This window comes from Lampris incognitus, chromosome 17 (genome assembly GCF_029633865.1).
Source record: "Lampris incognitus isolate fLamInc1 chromosome 17, fLamInc1.hap2, whole genome shotgun sequence".
NCBI lineage: Eukaryota > Metazoa > Chordata > Actinopteri > Lampriformes > Lampridae > Lampris > Lampris incognitus.
Window position 1 is genome coordinate 27,047,520 of NC_079227.1, and position 16,392 is coordinate 27,063,911.

The 16,392-nt window shown below is 43.1% G+C and overlaps 2 protein-coding genes across 2 annotated transcripts; one reads left to right on the top strand and one right to left on the bottom strand.

Annotated features, from left to right (window-relative positions):
• Positions 1-4,320: 4,320 nt before the first annotated feature.
• ghitm (growth hormone inducible transmembrane protein) lies at positions 4,321-9,244 on the bottom strand. The gene is made up of 9 exons (XM_056297313.1): positions 9,168-9,244; positions 8,308-8,462; positions 6,873-6,972; positions 6,554-6,665; positions 6,293-6,434; positions 5,998-6,106; positions 5,466-5,654; positions 5,190-5,361; positions 4,321-5,077 (listed from the first exon to the last, which is right to left on the bottom strand). The coding sequence occupies exons 2-9, from the start codon at positions 8,437-8,439 to the stop codon at positions 4,990-4,992; spliced, it is 1,044 nt and encodes a 347-aa protein (XP_056153288.1). The 5' UTR covers positions 8,440-8,462; positions 9,168-9,244; the 3' UTR covers positions 4,321-4,989.
• A 1,099-nt stretch (positions 9,245-10,343) lies between these two features.
• On the top strand, positions 10,344-15,837 carry chst3b (carbohydrate (chondroitin 6) sulfotransferase 3b). The gene is made up of 3 exons (XM_056297696.1): positions 10,344-10,588; positions 13,976-14,191; positions 14,420-15,837. The coding sequence occupies exons 2-3, from the start codon at positions 14,112-14,114 to the stop codon at positions 15,645-15,647; spliced, it is 1,308 nt and encodes a 435-aa protein (XP_056153671.1). The 5' UTR covers positions 10,344-10,588; positions 13,976-14,111; the 3' UTR covers positions 15,648-15,837.
• The last annotated feature ends 555 nt before the right edge of the window (positions 15,838-16,392 follow it).

Below are 16,392 nucleotides of genomic sequence, written 5' to 3' on the forward strand. Positions count from 1 at the left end.
AATGAGGTCCAAATCCACAGCCCCCCCCCTTAGGGGTGGTTGGTGAGAACTGTATGGCAGTGGGTGACTTCAACGTGTGGTGTGGAAGATTGGACGCAACTGCGAGTGTGAGATTTAACAGTGACTCATCGAGAGGTGTGTCGAAAGAAATGATGAGAGTAAAAGGGCTGATAGACGTGTGGAGAGAGAGGAATCCAGAGGGGAGGGCTTTTTCCAGGAGACAAATGGTGAAAGGGGTGTTAAAACAAAGTAGGATGGATTTAGTTTTGAGCACGAAGGGCATAGTAGATAAGATAGGGGGAAAAGAATACAGAGACATGATAATGAGTGATCCCTTGATGTTAGGTTTTAGCATAGGGCAAAGTGTAGAGGGGGGTGTGGTGTCTGAATGGTGAATTGCTGAAAGATGAGAAATATAAGAAGATGGTAAGAGAGTGTATAATGAGAAGAAAGAATGAGAGTATGTATGAGGAGAACATTGGGAGGCGGTGGGGGAGTGTGAAACAACAGCTAAAGATATTGAGTATAGAGGCAGAAATAAGATGGAGAGAAAAAAGAGAGGAGGCTAAAGGGAGAGCTAACTAGAGAGGCAGAGAGGGTAGATAGGGGGGTAGGTTATGATTGAGGGGAATTTATTAGAATAAAAGATGAACTGAAGGAGACAGAACAAAAGAGGTGTACGGGAGCAATACTTAGAAGCAGGGCTAGATATGCAGTTGAAGGAGAGAAATGTACGAGGTATTTTTTTTGGGTTAGAAAAGACGAAACAAAAGAAGAATTATTTAGAAAAGGTGGACGGAAAGGATGGTGGGGAGATTACAGCCTTTGTAGGGATAGCTGAAAGAGTAGAAGATTATTCTAGGGATTTATTTAGGAAAGAACAGATTGATGAAGACAGCATAGGACAAGTATTAGATAAGGTGAAGGTCAGAGTAAGTGATGATGATAGAGAGATGTGTGAGGGAGATATAGGGACAGGGGAAATAGAGGCAGCAATAGCAGGGTTAGGTAGGAACAAGAGTCCAGGGATAGATGGTTTAACTGGTGAATTTTACATAGAGTTTAGAGAGGAATTAGTGCCAGTGTTAGATAGATTATTTAGGTGGATAGAAGAAAAGAATGAGATGCCAGGTAGTATGTCAACAGGGTTAGTCAGCATTATTTACAAGAAAGGAAGTAGGAATAGATTAGAAAACTACTGGCCACTTAGCACGTTAAGTAATGACTATAAAACATTAGCAAGAGTGTTAGCCAACAGAATCAAAAGGGTTATAGGAACAGTGGTGGGAAGCACACAGGCTTACAGCATACCAGGTAGGGACATTGCAGACACAATAAGTAGCATCAGAGACACAACTGACTTTATGAAGGGAGAGAAAAGAGGGATAGCTATTAGTTTAGATTTGAATAAAGCATTTGATAGGGTAGATCATGGATATTTATACAAGATCTTAGAGAAGTTTGGTTTTGGGCATAGGCTGGTAGGATGGATCAGAAGAATTGTAAGATAGGGCAGTTAGCTGTATTAAAATCAATGGGATAGTCACAGACACATTTAGATAGAGAGGTCAGTCAGGCAAGGGTGTCCCCTATCGGCTCTGCTGTATTCCTTCTCAGCAGAACTGATAGCGGCGCTACTGAAGGGAAATGATAGAATTGGGGGTGTAGAGCTACCAGGAGGGCAGGTGAGTTTAGTTTATCAGTATGCAGATGACACGACAGTTACAGTAAAGGACAAGGTAAGTGTAGTTGAGGTATTACATAGCTTAGAGCTGTATGGTAGGGCATCAGGGGCTAAAGTAAACATAGATAGGTCAGAAGTTATGTATGTAGGGGCAAGTAGAGAAGATTTAGGAATAGGATTAAAAGAGAAGAAGGATTATTTCAGAGTGTTAGGTGTGAATTTAGGGATAATGAAGGGAGCGATATACAGTATGAAGAGATATTGAATAAGATAGGAAGACATTGGGGTTTTGGAAACTTAGAGGGTTGCAGCTGAAAGGGAAGGTGGTGGTTGTGAATGGATTAGTTATGAGTCCGATAGTGTATGTAATGAACGTGTTGGATGTGCCTGAGAGAGTGTTGAAGGAGGTGGAAAGAATGATGAATAATTTTCTGTGGGATGGTAAGCGAGTTAGAATAGCAAGGAGGTGATGGAAAATGACTATGAAGATGGTGGGTTGAAGTTAATCAAGTTAGGGGTGAAAAAGAAAGCACATGGGGTGAAAATGATGGTTAGATACTTAAGAAACAAGAGAGATCATATATGGAAGGTGTTTTTAAGGGAGGCGATTTATAAATGTGGAGGGTGAGCGGAGAGAGGAGTGTATATGCAAATGAAGAAAGGTATGTTGAGTGGAGTGTCTGAGTTTTACAAGGAGGTGTTGGAAGCATGGGGAGAGTTTGTGAAATGTGTGCAGCATGAATGTAAGAATGTGAAGCAGGTGTGGGAACAACCAGTGTTTTTAAATCCAAAAATCCCATTTGAGGGGAACACAATCTACAACAGGGTAATTTGGAGAGCGGGGTTTGCAAAGATAAGTGATTTAGTCAATGAATATGTACCAGGGTTTATGAGGGCACAGGTGCCGGTAGATGAAACAAGGGGAAAGGGTGATGGAATGTGGTTGGGAACGCCGGAGAGGATATTTGGAAAGATCAAGGGGGGATGCTGAGAGAATGGGTCAGTATGATTGAGAGAGAAAGGCTGTGTTGGATGAGGAAGGAGAGGTAGAAATGGATGTGGGAGAAGGAGAGAGGAGAGTGAGTCTGATGAATGTGAAAACGGAAGTGATGTATAGAAGTTAAAGATGGGAAGAAGTGAGAAGACCGGCTGTGGAGAAAGTGTGGGAGAGGGTTATGAATGAGATGGATGTAGGGAGGATATGGAGGAATCTGAGAGTGAAGTAGAACAGTGTTGAATGTGAGAATTTTGATTTTTTAAAATTATTATTACTAAGGCACAATAGGGTGTTCAAGTAATCAGTAATCAGTAAGTTTGACGTGAATGTGAAGAAAGAATGTGGCGTTTGTGGTGTGGGAGAGGAAACATGTATGCATGAGTTTGTTAAATATTGTGAGCTGGAAGGATTCATGTTGAAAATGAAGGAATTAATAAGTAAATGCTGGAGAGGTGGGTTTGTTGACAGAATGGAGAGAGCTGTGGTTGTTTGGGGTGGCTGACAAAGTGAACGGATGTCATGTTAATTTATTAAATTGTGTTTTAAGCCATGCAAGGTTTGCTGTCAAGCTAAGGAGGAATACAGCCCATTATGAAGAGAGGAAAGCTGAGGTGTGGACTGTTTTTAGGAGTATAGTGGAAAGAGATGTTAATATGTTGTATGGTTGTGTTAGAGAAGAAGAGTTTATTGGTGGATTTGTAGAAGGGAGTACTTTTGTTGTGATTGGGGAAGGAGGGAGGGTAATGTTGGATTTTAGATAATGTGTGTGGTTTATGTGTATTTTTTTTGTTTGATTTCTTTGGTTTGATGGTAGTGGGGGTGGGGGTGGGGGTCTGTAGGCTGGAAGCCATGCCAAGGACTACAGGTTACCTCACTATTTCCTGTTTTGTCGACCTGTGTTGAAATCTTTGATTCTGTAGTTTGTGAAATGTTTTATTTCCCTATTTGTTTGGTATATGTGTGTTGTATTTTGAATGTTTTCTTTCCATAGAATAAAAGAGAGAGAAAAAAAAGATGTGTCAAGACAGCAGCCAAAAACCTTTTCCTGTTATCAAGAATCTCAACTTTTTAATGCTAGTATGGAGTCTTAGGCATGCATCACATGCGGCCCTCACCCCCAAGGGAAATGGCATTGTATGTAGTCCTGTGCTTGAAACTGCATGTTGTCATAGGAAGCACAAATGAATATAATCCCAGTCAGAGCTAGTTTTACTCTGAAACGTTCACTGGATGCTGTGACTTTTAATCATCCTCAAGGATTGCTACCTCCCCTAGCATCTCCACTGGGCTGTTTAAAAGCCAGCATATTCAGCAAAAAAGCAGAACGCTGTTAAAAGTGGAACGTGAGATGTTAGCGGCATGACCAGCACTGGGTTGTATTCTGAAAAAAGACGCTCAGAAAAAAAAACCAAGTAGAGATGTGCAAACATCTTATGCATTGCAATTGCGCCCAAACATTTTCGAGCATCACCTCTTTCACTAGATGGGGGTCTTACGTTTAACGAGGGGCTTCTGGTTGTTAAGGCAGGTTTAAATTGGTCGCTGAGGGACCGTTCAGGATCGTATCATACACACCATTAAACTTGTAAATGTCATATAAAACAATGTCATTGTCATTGTGTTTTATTTCAAATGTTTTTAGCATTTAATTGTTTCATCTTGCAATTAACCACTTAAACATAAAAAATACCCCACTGAAACATAACCTTTGCCTTGCTTTATTAAAGGATTTAATTACAGAACACGTGACAAACTTTCTGTAACATCCCTTTGTGCTAACCTCCCATCATATATGTGCAATTCTCATGTAAATTGAGGAAGCCAGCAACAGAATCACATTTTGCATTTGTAGGGAACATAAGCAAGTTGGGATCTCTTCATTTCTGCATCTCATACTCAAGTCTCAACTTTGTTCTTATCATGAATGTTAACACCAAGAATCAAAATAAATAGAAAGGGTTAAGAATACAAAAGAAATCTGATGTGGGCCAAGTTGACAAAATTCCCTTTGTACAAGCCTGGGGTAAACCAAACCCACCACCTCCTGGAGGAAGATAAGATAAACCCCATCTCCCTAAAAGTCTTAACAATATACAAGTTTCCCTTCCTGACAGTGATGAGTGGTAATATGCACTCTAAAATGAAATCTTCGCTCAAAAGTGTAGCATACATGCTTGTTTACCAGTTGGAACTGAGTTTAAACTAAAAGAAGGTAACGTGTATGCTGCTAGTGACATAACGTTACTTAGTTCTGCACTGCGGAAGGTACAAGGAAGCTGAAGTCAGACAGCTGCTTTTGAATTGCTGTTTATTTCCTCTTGCCACTGCCACCGTTGGCCAGAATCATCACAAGCCTCATGAAAATGTTCAGTGTGTCCATGTAAATCCCCATACACCTGTGGAATGAGGAAAAGATGAGATGAACGTTTTTTTTCCACTCCTATAGGCGAAATGAAACGCAAAAACAACATAAATCAGTTCAATGGAGTCATCTCTGGAGTGACTTACGCGTTGATGGGGTCAAATTTCTGTACTGCATAGACTGGATACGTTTCGGCCTTCTTGATGACCTTCTGTGTATCGTAGAGAAGGAACATGCTGAACAAGACTAGCCCACCATAGACAGCAACGGAGTACAGTCCTGCTCCAAATGCTGAGGTGGGCGGCAAGAACATCGATCCTGAAGACCCAAACAAACAAACAAAAAAAACATGGAAGTCAATAGGAGGACAAGACGATAAGGCGCTACATCAAATGACAGAAGTGCAACTTAATTTTACAAACCAAGGGAGGAAGCAAAGACAACTCCAAATCCAACTGCCAGGGGCCCACCCATGTTGAGGAACTTCTCACTGGGGGCACACATGGCCACTGTGGAAAGACCCCCGACAATGCCTGCTGTGTACCAGGCTGCCCTGATCATTAGAGGCCCACCCAGAAGAGTAAGGGGAGCTATAACAGCACCCATCACACCTTAGAAAAAATAAAAATAAAAAAAGTGGACATTATACATCATGTACAGTTAACCACAGCCAAATTTGTTTTAAAACAATCCCGAATAGGGGGGGGGGGGGACCCAAAACAAAACCTCAACATGTATGCTCTCATATAATCTCAGAAATATCAATTTCCCTAATAAAAACAAGTACATGAGCATCAGCAGTTTCCAGAGTTGTGTTGAACTGTATTTTGTATGTTCTGAGCCTTTACACTGCTGCTCTCTAGTGTTAAGATGAGAAAACTACAGCAAAGACATCATAAACAAGGTTGAATGAACAAGATCATGACACTGCTCTGTAGGGGACCCTTCTATTACCTGCATGGAGCATCCATGCGAGGTGTTTGGGAACTGGGCTGTGCTCATAGGAAATGGACCTGACCAGCATGCCAGCCCCAATCATAGCGGCGAAGGTTGCGCCAATTGCCTGAGTAAGAAAATAGCATTAAAAAAAAAAGTTTGTTGAAAAAAGGACAGCTGTTAATAGGGATTCAACATGTGTGATCTAACAGTTTGACATGAAACTAAATGTAATTACAGGATTTGGAAAGATTAAACTGGACCATTAAAGGCTTGATATATTGGAGTTATGCTCGCATGATGGAAGACTTACTATCCAGGAACCTCTCATCATCAGGCCCATAAGTGCTGGGGTCCTGCTCACTGCTACTGCTGACAAGGCTGTTAGTCCAACACTGCCTGCAAAGTACATGTAGGTGGAGTGGATCCTGTCCTTCACATACTGGGGCCAGATCCTGCACAGATGAGAAAGGACAATGTGAAAGTGGAGCTCCTAAAAGGCTCAGACACAGACCTGCATCCAAAAACAAAGCCCATAAACGGTATAAAACTGGCTCAAAAACCTATTACTTACACTGCCTTTTCAATGGCACCAATTTCATTGGACATGCCGAGTCCATAGTAGCACAGAGCACCGAGGCCCACAGCTGCCCCACCAGCCAAGATCATTCTTCCCATGCTATCAACTATGGACAGAAAAAGAACATGGATATGTAATACCAAATACACGTAAAGCAGTTCTTGTACAATACAGAAGAACTTTTTTTCTAAATAGAAATAACATTGTGGTTTAAAAAAAAAACAATTTATGCTTCACAAGGAAAATATGGCACCAGCTTAACTTGAAGAAATCATTGCGGTTTGATATTACATGAATGAGTGAGTGTATTCACTTTTAATGGCAGTATCTGTTGCTGGCTCAAAAGCTGCTTCTTTGAGCTGATTTGTGGTCCTTCCACGGCGGAAGCCAAATCTGGACTTGGTAGAGTAACCCTGTTGCAAGAAAAACAAAGTTAACAGGACATGCTCACCAGGACAGCTCACCACTTCCATAATTTTTCATCAGAAAAGGAAAAGGAAAGTGTCAATACTAATCATATCTCCTTGTTTTGGACTTAACCACATTTGGACATATAAATCCTCAGTTAGTGTACTTGAGGGGATAACACTTTATCATTGACCCACTTGGTCTACAGACCTTTTTAAAGCTAATAAGTCACATTTTAAAGCAGACATTAAGAAGACAGTGTGAAAGCACTGATCTAAGATAAGGTCAGACCTCTAGGGTAATGAAATTAAGAGCACACAAAAAGGACTTAACCACTGAGCTTTAATTACTTTATATTTAAAGCATTTAGTTGATGCTTGTCCCACTGTGTTTTAAATAAATGAGTAGACAGGCATTCTGTGTCTTGCTCAGGGACATTTTAACTGGATTGACAGCTGCTTGCATGAATCAGGCAACCTTTATATCTTCAACAATAACAACAGGCTTGCTCAAAACTCCCAGTTGAGGCACTTTATGATGCCTGAAGCATCGTTAGCCAGTACACATTTCACCTTCTCTGAAGTTATTTAATGTACCATGCCCTATTTCTTCCTTGTCTGCTATAACTTGTTTGCAGTCATGCGATTCTGATGATGCGCGAGATTCAGATGGAGGGCAGGAAGTGAAAAGCAGAATGGACGAGATGGAGGAAAGCAAAGAAAAACAACTTTAGCGTTATAACGTAAGGAAACAGTTAAGCTACATACATATAGCCACTAAGTGGTCATTGCACACACGCGCATTATCCGACTCCGCTCCTCCCGACCGCAGACGACAGTTCACAAGCCATTTTTTTCTGGTATTTTCATCAATTTCTTGAATTTCCACCCATTACAAACAACAGCTTTTGGTACTCGATAAACACTCCTCGTAGTTTCTCGGTTTAATCGATGTGAGCAACCGGCATTTTGAGAGTTTGTGATAGCGCTTCCTATGTAGAAAATCACTTCCTGCCCTCCACCTACAGTTCGCCTTCATATGCAAATAAGCTATTGTCTGAACAGTTTTGTTTTGAGTCCCTGAAATGACAGCATTTTTACCAGGCTTGATCCTAGAGTTCACTTGATTGGTAAACAAACATTCAAGAGCAAACCCAAGAGAGGATGTGTGTGCATGCTGTGGGAGAATCTGTATTATTAGACCATATTGTCAGCAGATGCAATAAAAATTTAATAAATGGTAAATCACTTCATGAAATCTGGGAGCCATCACTGACAAATGAGTGCATGCTGAAGTAAACACAGCTAAAGTAAAGGATCCAAAGACTTGGGTTTCATTACCTGGTGAGGTTTGAGCAAGGGGGGACAAGTCTTCAAAGTGGAATTTCTTAGAGCGGGACTTCCCTGTCCCAACATGGGACGGAGCCCGGCCACTGGGAGACTCCTCAGGCACGTTAGTCTTGCCACCAGCATGGTCAAATTATTCTGTCAACAACCTGTAAACAAATCAGCATTGCGTGTCAACTAAAGCATTCAATCAATCAATCTTTACATATATAGTACACAACTACATTGTCCTTTACATTAAGTGAAAGTGCACAGATAAAGAATAAAACAGAGAGAAAAAAGAGGAAATGCATAACATGAAAAAAACTAACAAACAGTCCTTACTAAAAGAAACCAACCCTTAATAGAGTGAAGAAGCTATAAAATAATAAATCAGAATAACATTAATGAAAACAATTTATAGCACTGGAACAGAAACAATCTTTAATTAATCAACGGCAGGTTAACGGTTAATTTAAAAAAAAGTAGAAGGGATTTTTCAGGTGAAAGCACGATTAAAAAGTTTGTTAATTTGTGTTATTTTACCAAATAGATTGACAGCTACAAATGAAAGCTGAGAGGTAATATTGGAAGAGGTCAGTGTTAGTTTGCTCTTCCAAGGGTCAAGTATATGGTGTGGTCAAAACAGACGGTAATTTATTTTATGCGACACATTTTGTAACGATTAAGTGACGTTAGCTAACTTGGCTACCGTTAGCTTGTTGGCTATACCTCAATATTTCTACGGCTAGACCCTCCGTGGAAATATCTACATCTAATTCACCCTACAATGTGCCATCTAGTGAAACAAAAAACAAAAAAACCCAACTCATTTAGACGACAGATAAAGAAATAATCAGCTTAAAGTGACATACCAGGAGAAACAGGTCCACCTTCACCTTTCAGGAAAGACGTGCGCAGTCTACTAACGCAATGGTATTGCAACTTTCCTGAAGATTCTCGTTCATGACGTCATCAATCAGCGACAGATTGTGGGTTTTGTAGTTTTGCTTTGTGCGCCGGCTCTCGACAACCGATTTTACGCTCTTCGTTCATAACATAAAACATTTTGTCGAATTTTCTATTTTTTTGGTGTAGAATTTCATACAACTTACTCAAAGGATCTTGTGTTTAGTTGTTTCTCTCTTCTCATGTTTACTCATTTGGGCCATTTTTATTTTTCTGTCTTGTCTTTTTTCTGTCTGTTCCCTCTGCCACTGAAGTTGAAGCTCTAAATGTAGCATGTATATCGTCACCTTCTTAAAATAATGGCTTAAGACTAAGTTATATTTTCAAGTTTTTCGAAAAACAAAATAAACTGACAAATTTTGTTTCAGTTTCAGTTTATTCTGTTTTTTGAAAAACTTGAAAATATGACGTAGGCCATTATTTTAAGAAGGTGACGAGAATGAACTGAAACTGAAACAAAAGTTGCCAGTTTATTCTGTTTTTTAAAAAACGACAATATGACTTAGGCCATTATTTCAAGAAGGTGACTATATGTGTACATGTATTCACTGTATGTACATATGGTAAAAACAAATCTCTTGGTGGACAATAAGGTATCTATCTATCTATCTATCTATCTATCTATCTATCTATCTATCTATCTATCATAAAATATGTAATCTAATAATTCTTTTGTTGCTGTATTGTCTAATTTTATAGCTAAAAAGGAACACGTTTGAGGGTTATTTTAGCGCATCACTATTGTTGACCACTAGATGGCAGAATATCCTATTCTTTAAAGGCTGTTACCTGTGTCCGTCCTGTCCACTTACTTTAAAAATCAATTAACGAACAAAAAAACTAAATGGATAATCTAATGACCACAGTTAGAAGCCTCTGTTGGATTTTACAAGTGTACCCTGTCTATTACGGCAAATAGACCGTACAGCTGTCCGCGAAGGGGCGTCGAGAGCGCCGACTTTTTTTGGACCAAAGATTTTTTTTGTTTTCTTTCCCTCCTCCATGTGTCTCTCGGTTGAAACTAAAGACTTGGCATTCAGTGTTACTGGCTCAGTCTGAACCGGGAGCGCACCCCACCGTGACTCCTGACTGCTCCTCTAAAATGTTTTCATCTGCCTCTGATTCTGTTTTCGCTCGGACAAAACGACACCCTTCTTTTGTTTCGACTGGATGTTTTTTTCGTACGAGTGAAGTGGCCATCGTTTTGCCTCGGAGAGGAGATGTAAGTTACTTTTCCATCCGGAGTCGGACGTCCGAAACAGGCTGGATGATGCAGGATGCCAGCGGGCACAGAGGATTCCTCCCAACAACCTGTTGTCAGTAAACGGTGGGTGTTTAACGGGCAAACAGTCTGTTTATTCATCAGAAAGGCTTGAGTTAATCATCTACACTCATGCTTTCTAAACAGGCTGAGGGCAAATCATTGCTGTGGGTATCCTGACTGTAAATGGGCAACACTGGAGTGACGGTACATGGGTTCAGCAGACGTTCACCATGCCAGTATAGAGGGCTTTCAATTGAGATGAAAACAAAACTACGCTTTTTCTTCACTACCCTGCATCCCATGAACATCCCCAGCTCTTTATCCTGACCTGTTACCCCCCCCCCACCCCACTGCCCTTTGTACCTGTCATACCAGTTTAGGAGTACATGGAGTATCTGCACCTTTTTGATACAAGATACAACCTGCCACGAGAGCTGGTTTCCCAGACATGACATGATATGCACATACCTCTAGAAAAAGTCAACAAGTGTATAATCATAGGATGCCAGGTTAATGTCAATGTGGAGACAATGTGCCAGCAGAAAGGCCCGGAAGCTGTCTTTCTGCTCATAAATCAATGATGAAAATCGTGCTATGGTTAGAGTAATTATTCTGGTGGGAATGTACGCATAGTGCAGTTTAGCCCTAGCCTACATAGACAGTACATTGGACTGACAATTGAATTCAATATTTAGCCTGCACTGAATTAGAGATTGTTATGGACGCATTTGTAACAAGATGATAAATGGCATAACTGCAGGATCATTATAAGCTGATATGCCCCAGCGGTTTGTGGATATCCCAAAATTTCCGTGCACATTCTTCTCACGCAGCAAGATTGTGTGGTGGAGTATGCTGAGATGATGAAATCGTAGCATACCATATGAACTGAGAAACCTTCAGCCACTTACATTAAATGTTAGAAGGTCGATCTAGGCGTTGGTCTTTGTTGAAATGTTGAGCTAGATTTGGTAGTGTATATGGAAAACGATCACACATGCATATTCTATACCTTGGCAAAATGTCAGTGTAAAAATTGTTGCATTCACTTTTCTAACCTCATTCTGGGGGGAAAACACTCACATATTTATCTTTTTTTGGGGGTGTGTGTCTTTGCTTCACTAATCAAAGTGGAGCAGATTGAATATGGATTATTGTGTCTTGACCATAATCTGCAGGTTTAGCTACTCAAAGTGGTGCACCACCGCCACTAGGAACTACGAGACTCGCTCATTTCTAAGGGAGGGTTAGTGTTTCCAGCTGAACATGACATGTAGGAGTTGTGTCTGGGACCCTCTCATGTTTGAATAACCCTGGGAGTGTATGCACAGTGAACATAGCCCAGCAGGTCTTCGGAAACATAGCGGTGTAAGAGACCTTTGTGGCATCTGGAAGGGTGGTGCAAGACCTAGCGGAGTTTTTTTTTCTTATTTGGGGTGAAAGCACACCTCAGTACGCTGGCTGTTTGCCCTTTGATTACACACCATTCCACGTCAACAGTGGCACACTGGAGTCCTAAACTGCCCATTCCCTCCCAGAGAATTTCACAGGCGGGGTCCAACAGCCGTTCCCTGTGTTTAGATTTGCAGTCGTTTGGACCGGCTGCAGGACCTGAAAGTGGCCCTGGGACAGGGGTTTGCAACAGGATGTCGCAACTGCACCTCCAGTTGTGGAAAGAGTTCAACACACACAGAGGGACCAGGGCTCATCACAATGCAGAGAGTGATAGACACGCATTAAGCCTCTGGACAGGCGTTGGAAGCCCACACCTGCAACACACTGCTGTCAGACACAACCCCCCCCGCCCCCCGCCCTTCTCTTCTGAGAGTGACTGGTCTGTAGTCTGTTCCTCTGCTGATTTACAGTAGCAGTCTCGCTTCATTTTTCACCTGGGAGAGAGGGGAAAAATAAAAGAGGAACAGTCTCGGGAGTCCAAGGTTAACAGGTAATGGATCTCAAACGCCCGATTCCGGATAGAAGCACCGGTTAACCAAAACGACGACTGTGTGTACAATTTTCCTGGCTTTTTTTTTTTTGGTTGTAGCAGTTTGTGCACATTATCGACCTTAGCATTACAGGGGATACATAATAAAGACACACAAAAATTATGTCTTAACATGTTGAGACTGTCTCATTTATTGGCCTCCCTCTCCATTCCAGCAACCTTTTATTTATACTGGCAGACACAGTAGGCAGGCCTCTGGTTAAATCCCTGAAATAGCTCAGGGATGACAGCCAAGCTCCCATGGACTCAAAGGTAATCTGATATAAATCTTTCCGGGTGTCCTCAAATAGTCACCAACCAAACTGATCTTGATTTGACTGCCAACCAGCAGCCAGGTAGTAGATTACTATCCCGCTGACTTCTGCAGCGTGTGCCAAACACCCTGCAGCCTCGCAGCGCCACAATTTATGGCTTCATGACAGGCAGGTTTTCCCCCTCAATTTGTGTACTTCTACTTCCTGGTGTTTGTCCGTGTCTAGCACTACCCTCTCGGCGAGGCCTTCGGGGCTGTGTGAGAGACGGCGTAGCATCCAACGCAGGGACAGCAGATCATTAGCCATCATTCAGCAGATGGTCTCCACCAACAGTACCCTGTCATGTCGCCGAAGGGCTCCGCTTGAGCAAATCTCCCCCCAGCGTTGACATGGAGGAACAGGTGGTAAAAGGAGGGTCAGCCTATACCTAAATTGGGGGATGGGGGGTCCCCCCACGGGTTCAAGGGAACAAAGCAAAGTTGACCGCTGACAGGTGTAGAAATGCGGTGCAATCAGAGAATCGGACTATCGTTGATGTCTGCTGCTTATCGTATTTACATACGTTCTCCAGATTTGTGATTTCAAGCATTTTGCCTAACTGCCACAAACACAGACTCAGCGGTAAACCCTGTTCTCTCCAGGCACACCGGGCCACAGGCCTCGCACAGTGGGTGGGCATGCTCCTGCAATTGCCTGGAGCACTTAAAGATAACAAAGACTTCCTGAGAACGAATGATTGGATTAGATTCCAGCACAGGCCGTCACTTTCTATTCTTACTTTCCGAAAGATGTCATGTTTCAGTCTTTGAGGGAGGGCGAAATGATGACCAATCCTTTGGGCTCGCATGGAGGAACAGAAGTAGAGCCGCAGAGAGATAGAAAGGTGTCTTTTTGTGTGTTTTTTTTTAACCACAGCTCTGTTTGGATGCCTTTATTATCGTATACGCCACTAGCTAACCACTCTGATAAAGCACGGAGCGATCGCAGGCGGGTTGTTTTTTATTATAATGACATATGTGTATTTTTGGATTTTAACTTCCCCCAACGCTCTGACTGGCCTAGTTAGAGCAAATTTCCACCGACGTTGCGTCGACAGAAGAAAAAAAAATTGGAGACCAAAAAGGCATCACTTACAATCACGGCGAAATGTGAACCGTATGACTGACAGTTTGATGTTCATTTCATTTACAGGACGAAACATCGCCCACGATGGGGAATACAAATAACTGGAAGGCTCTTTAAGGAGGCAACTGGAGTCTGGCAAGATTGGCAGAACCTATTAAGAAGCAGTCTGTAAAAGCATATCTGGGCACCGCTACATCCAAGAATGAGGATCAAATACACAATATCCATTGTCTTTTTTGTGGCACTTGTTATCATTGAGAAGGAAAACAACATTATCTCGAGGTAAGCCCATTTCAGTAATCACTGGAGCGCTTTTGTGTTTTCAAACAGTTTCACCTAAGCCTGTCATACTTATTATTTTTTTTCAAGCTATGAACAATAAGCGTACTGGCATTCATTTAACAATATTAAACAACTACGGAAGCCCAGCCGCTGTAAGCGGCTGCCTGTCGTAACCTTCTCTTGCCCTCGGAAAATAACGCCGCACTTTGATTCCTCCCACATTTTTAGGGTGTCAGATAAACTGGCATTAAAGCAGACCCCCCAGACCCCTCTGCAGCTCAGCGGAGCCTCCCATGTTCTGCTGAAGCGCAATGGCTCCTTCGCAAACCTCAGCAAACTGGCCCCGGCCTTCATGCTTATGAAGCGGCGCCTTGAGAACTACACCGAGCACCAGGAGGTCCGGCCGGGGCCCCGAAAGCACATCCTCCTGCTGGCAACTACCAGGACGGGCTCCTCCTTCGTGGGCGAGTTTTTCAACCAGCAAGGTGAAAACATGTTTTACCTGTTTGAGCCACTGTGGCACGTGGAGAGGATGCTGACGCTGGAGACCGGGGGCACCAATGCCACAGCGGCGGCCAGGGCCTACCGTGATGTGCTCCAGCAGCTCTTCCTGTGCGATTTCTCCCTGATGGAAAGCTTCATCGAGCCCCTCCCCATTGACCATGTCACCCCAGCTCTCTTCCGCAGGGAGTCCAGCAGCTCCCTGTGCGAGGAGTCGGTCTGCAGCCCCTTTGTCAAGGGGGTCTTCGAACGTTACCACTGCAGGAGCAGACGCTGCGGACCCCTTAACCTGACCATGGCGTCCGAGTCCTGTCTCCAGAAGGAGCACAGGGCCATCAAGTCAGTGAGGGTGCGCCAACTGGAGACCCTGCGCCCGTTAGCTGAGGACCCCCGTCTGGATGTAAAGTTCATTCAGCTGGTCCGGGATCCTAGGGCCGTACTCGCCTCGCGCATGGTGGCCTTTGCTGCCAAATACAAGCACTGGAAACAGTGGGCCATGGACGGGGACGTACCCATCGACGACGACGAGGTGAGGAAACTGAAAGGGAACTGTGACAACATCAGGATGTCGGCTGAGGTTGGTCTCAGGCAGCCGCCATGGCTCCGTCGGCGTTACATGCTGGTGCGCTACGAGGACATCGCCCGTTTCCCGATGAGGAAGGCGGCGGAGATGTACCGGTTCAGCGGGATCCCGTTCACTCCACAAGTAAAAACCTGGATCCTAAAGAACACGCAGGCCTCCAAGGAGGTCAGCGGGGTGTACTCCACACAGAAAAACTCCTCCGAGCAAGTAGAAAAATGGAGGTTCAGCATACCTTTCAAAATAGCCCAGGTTGTGCAGAGAGTTTGCGGGCCGACATTGAATCTCTTTGGGTACAAACTTGTGAACAGTGAAGACATGCTGACAGACAAGTCCATCAGTCTGATAGAGGAGAAGGTGTTCAACTTCATATAGACTCTTGACAAGGATGAACTCTGAACCCTGACCGACAAAACCAACAGTTTGGAAAACTCTGGAATAACAAGTATTTATTACAGACTACCGGCCTCGATGGAGAATGAGATATTTTTGGATGTGCTATTTAAAGATGACTGCTTTTCTAAAAGAAAAAGAAAGAAAAGAATGATGAAGAAAACACTGTTGAATAGAGAATATAATTTTGTTAGCTATGAAAACAGGGATTGGGGAATACGACATTGAATGCACATGGCATCGTCAAAAGAGAAAGCTTTTCTTTTTTTGTAAATTATTTTTCTTACTTACGACCACTCCACTCCACTCCACTCCAACCTAAACTGCGTCTGGGGGTTCTGTGTTGCACACCTGTCCCAGGTTTGATCCTCAACTTGTTCGCGAATAAGGCACCAAGAGGGTAAACAGTGTGCCTTGGAAGAGCGTGCAGTTGTGTCAGTGGTCCGAGAGGGCGCTCTTAGTTGTCTTCTTGTCCGTCATGGGCGAGCAACAGAAGCTGCTCTTCCACCGCAGGGAGCTGAGGGGAAAGACGATGCGCAGCCACATGAATGAGGCGCCTTGTGGAGCGACGCTCGTTGCAGGCGAAGGAAACGCCAACGTCCTGCAGTGTGGTGTCTACGGTGCATAGCACTAAGAAGAGGCGTTGTTTTAGGCTAATTTACCCCCCTCCCCCCGCATGCACGCGGTGGGTACTTCTCTTGCACATTTATATACGGTATAGGCTCCT

Coding starts and splice junctions, on each gene's coding strand:
- ghitm (XM_056297313.1), bottom strand. CDS start 8,439: ATGCTGGTGGCAAGACTAACGTGCCTGAGGAGTCTCCCAGTGGCCGGG. Junction 5,655..5,997: donor CGCATGGATGCTCCATGCAG/GTAATAGAAGGG, acceptor ATTTTTTCTAAG/GTGTGATGGGTGCTGTTATA. Junction 5,078..5,189: donor AAATTTGACCCCATCAACGC/GTAAGTCACTCC, acceptor CTCATTCCACAG/GTGTATGGGGATTTACATGG.
- chst3b (XM_056297696.1), top strand. CDS start 14,112: ATGAGGATCAAATACACAATATCCATTGTCTTTTTTGTGGCACTTGTT. Junction 14,192..14,419: donor GAAAACAACATTATCTCGAG/GTAAGCCCATTT, acceptor CCACATTTTTAG/GGTGTCAGATAAACTGGCAT.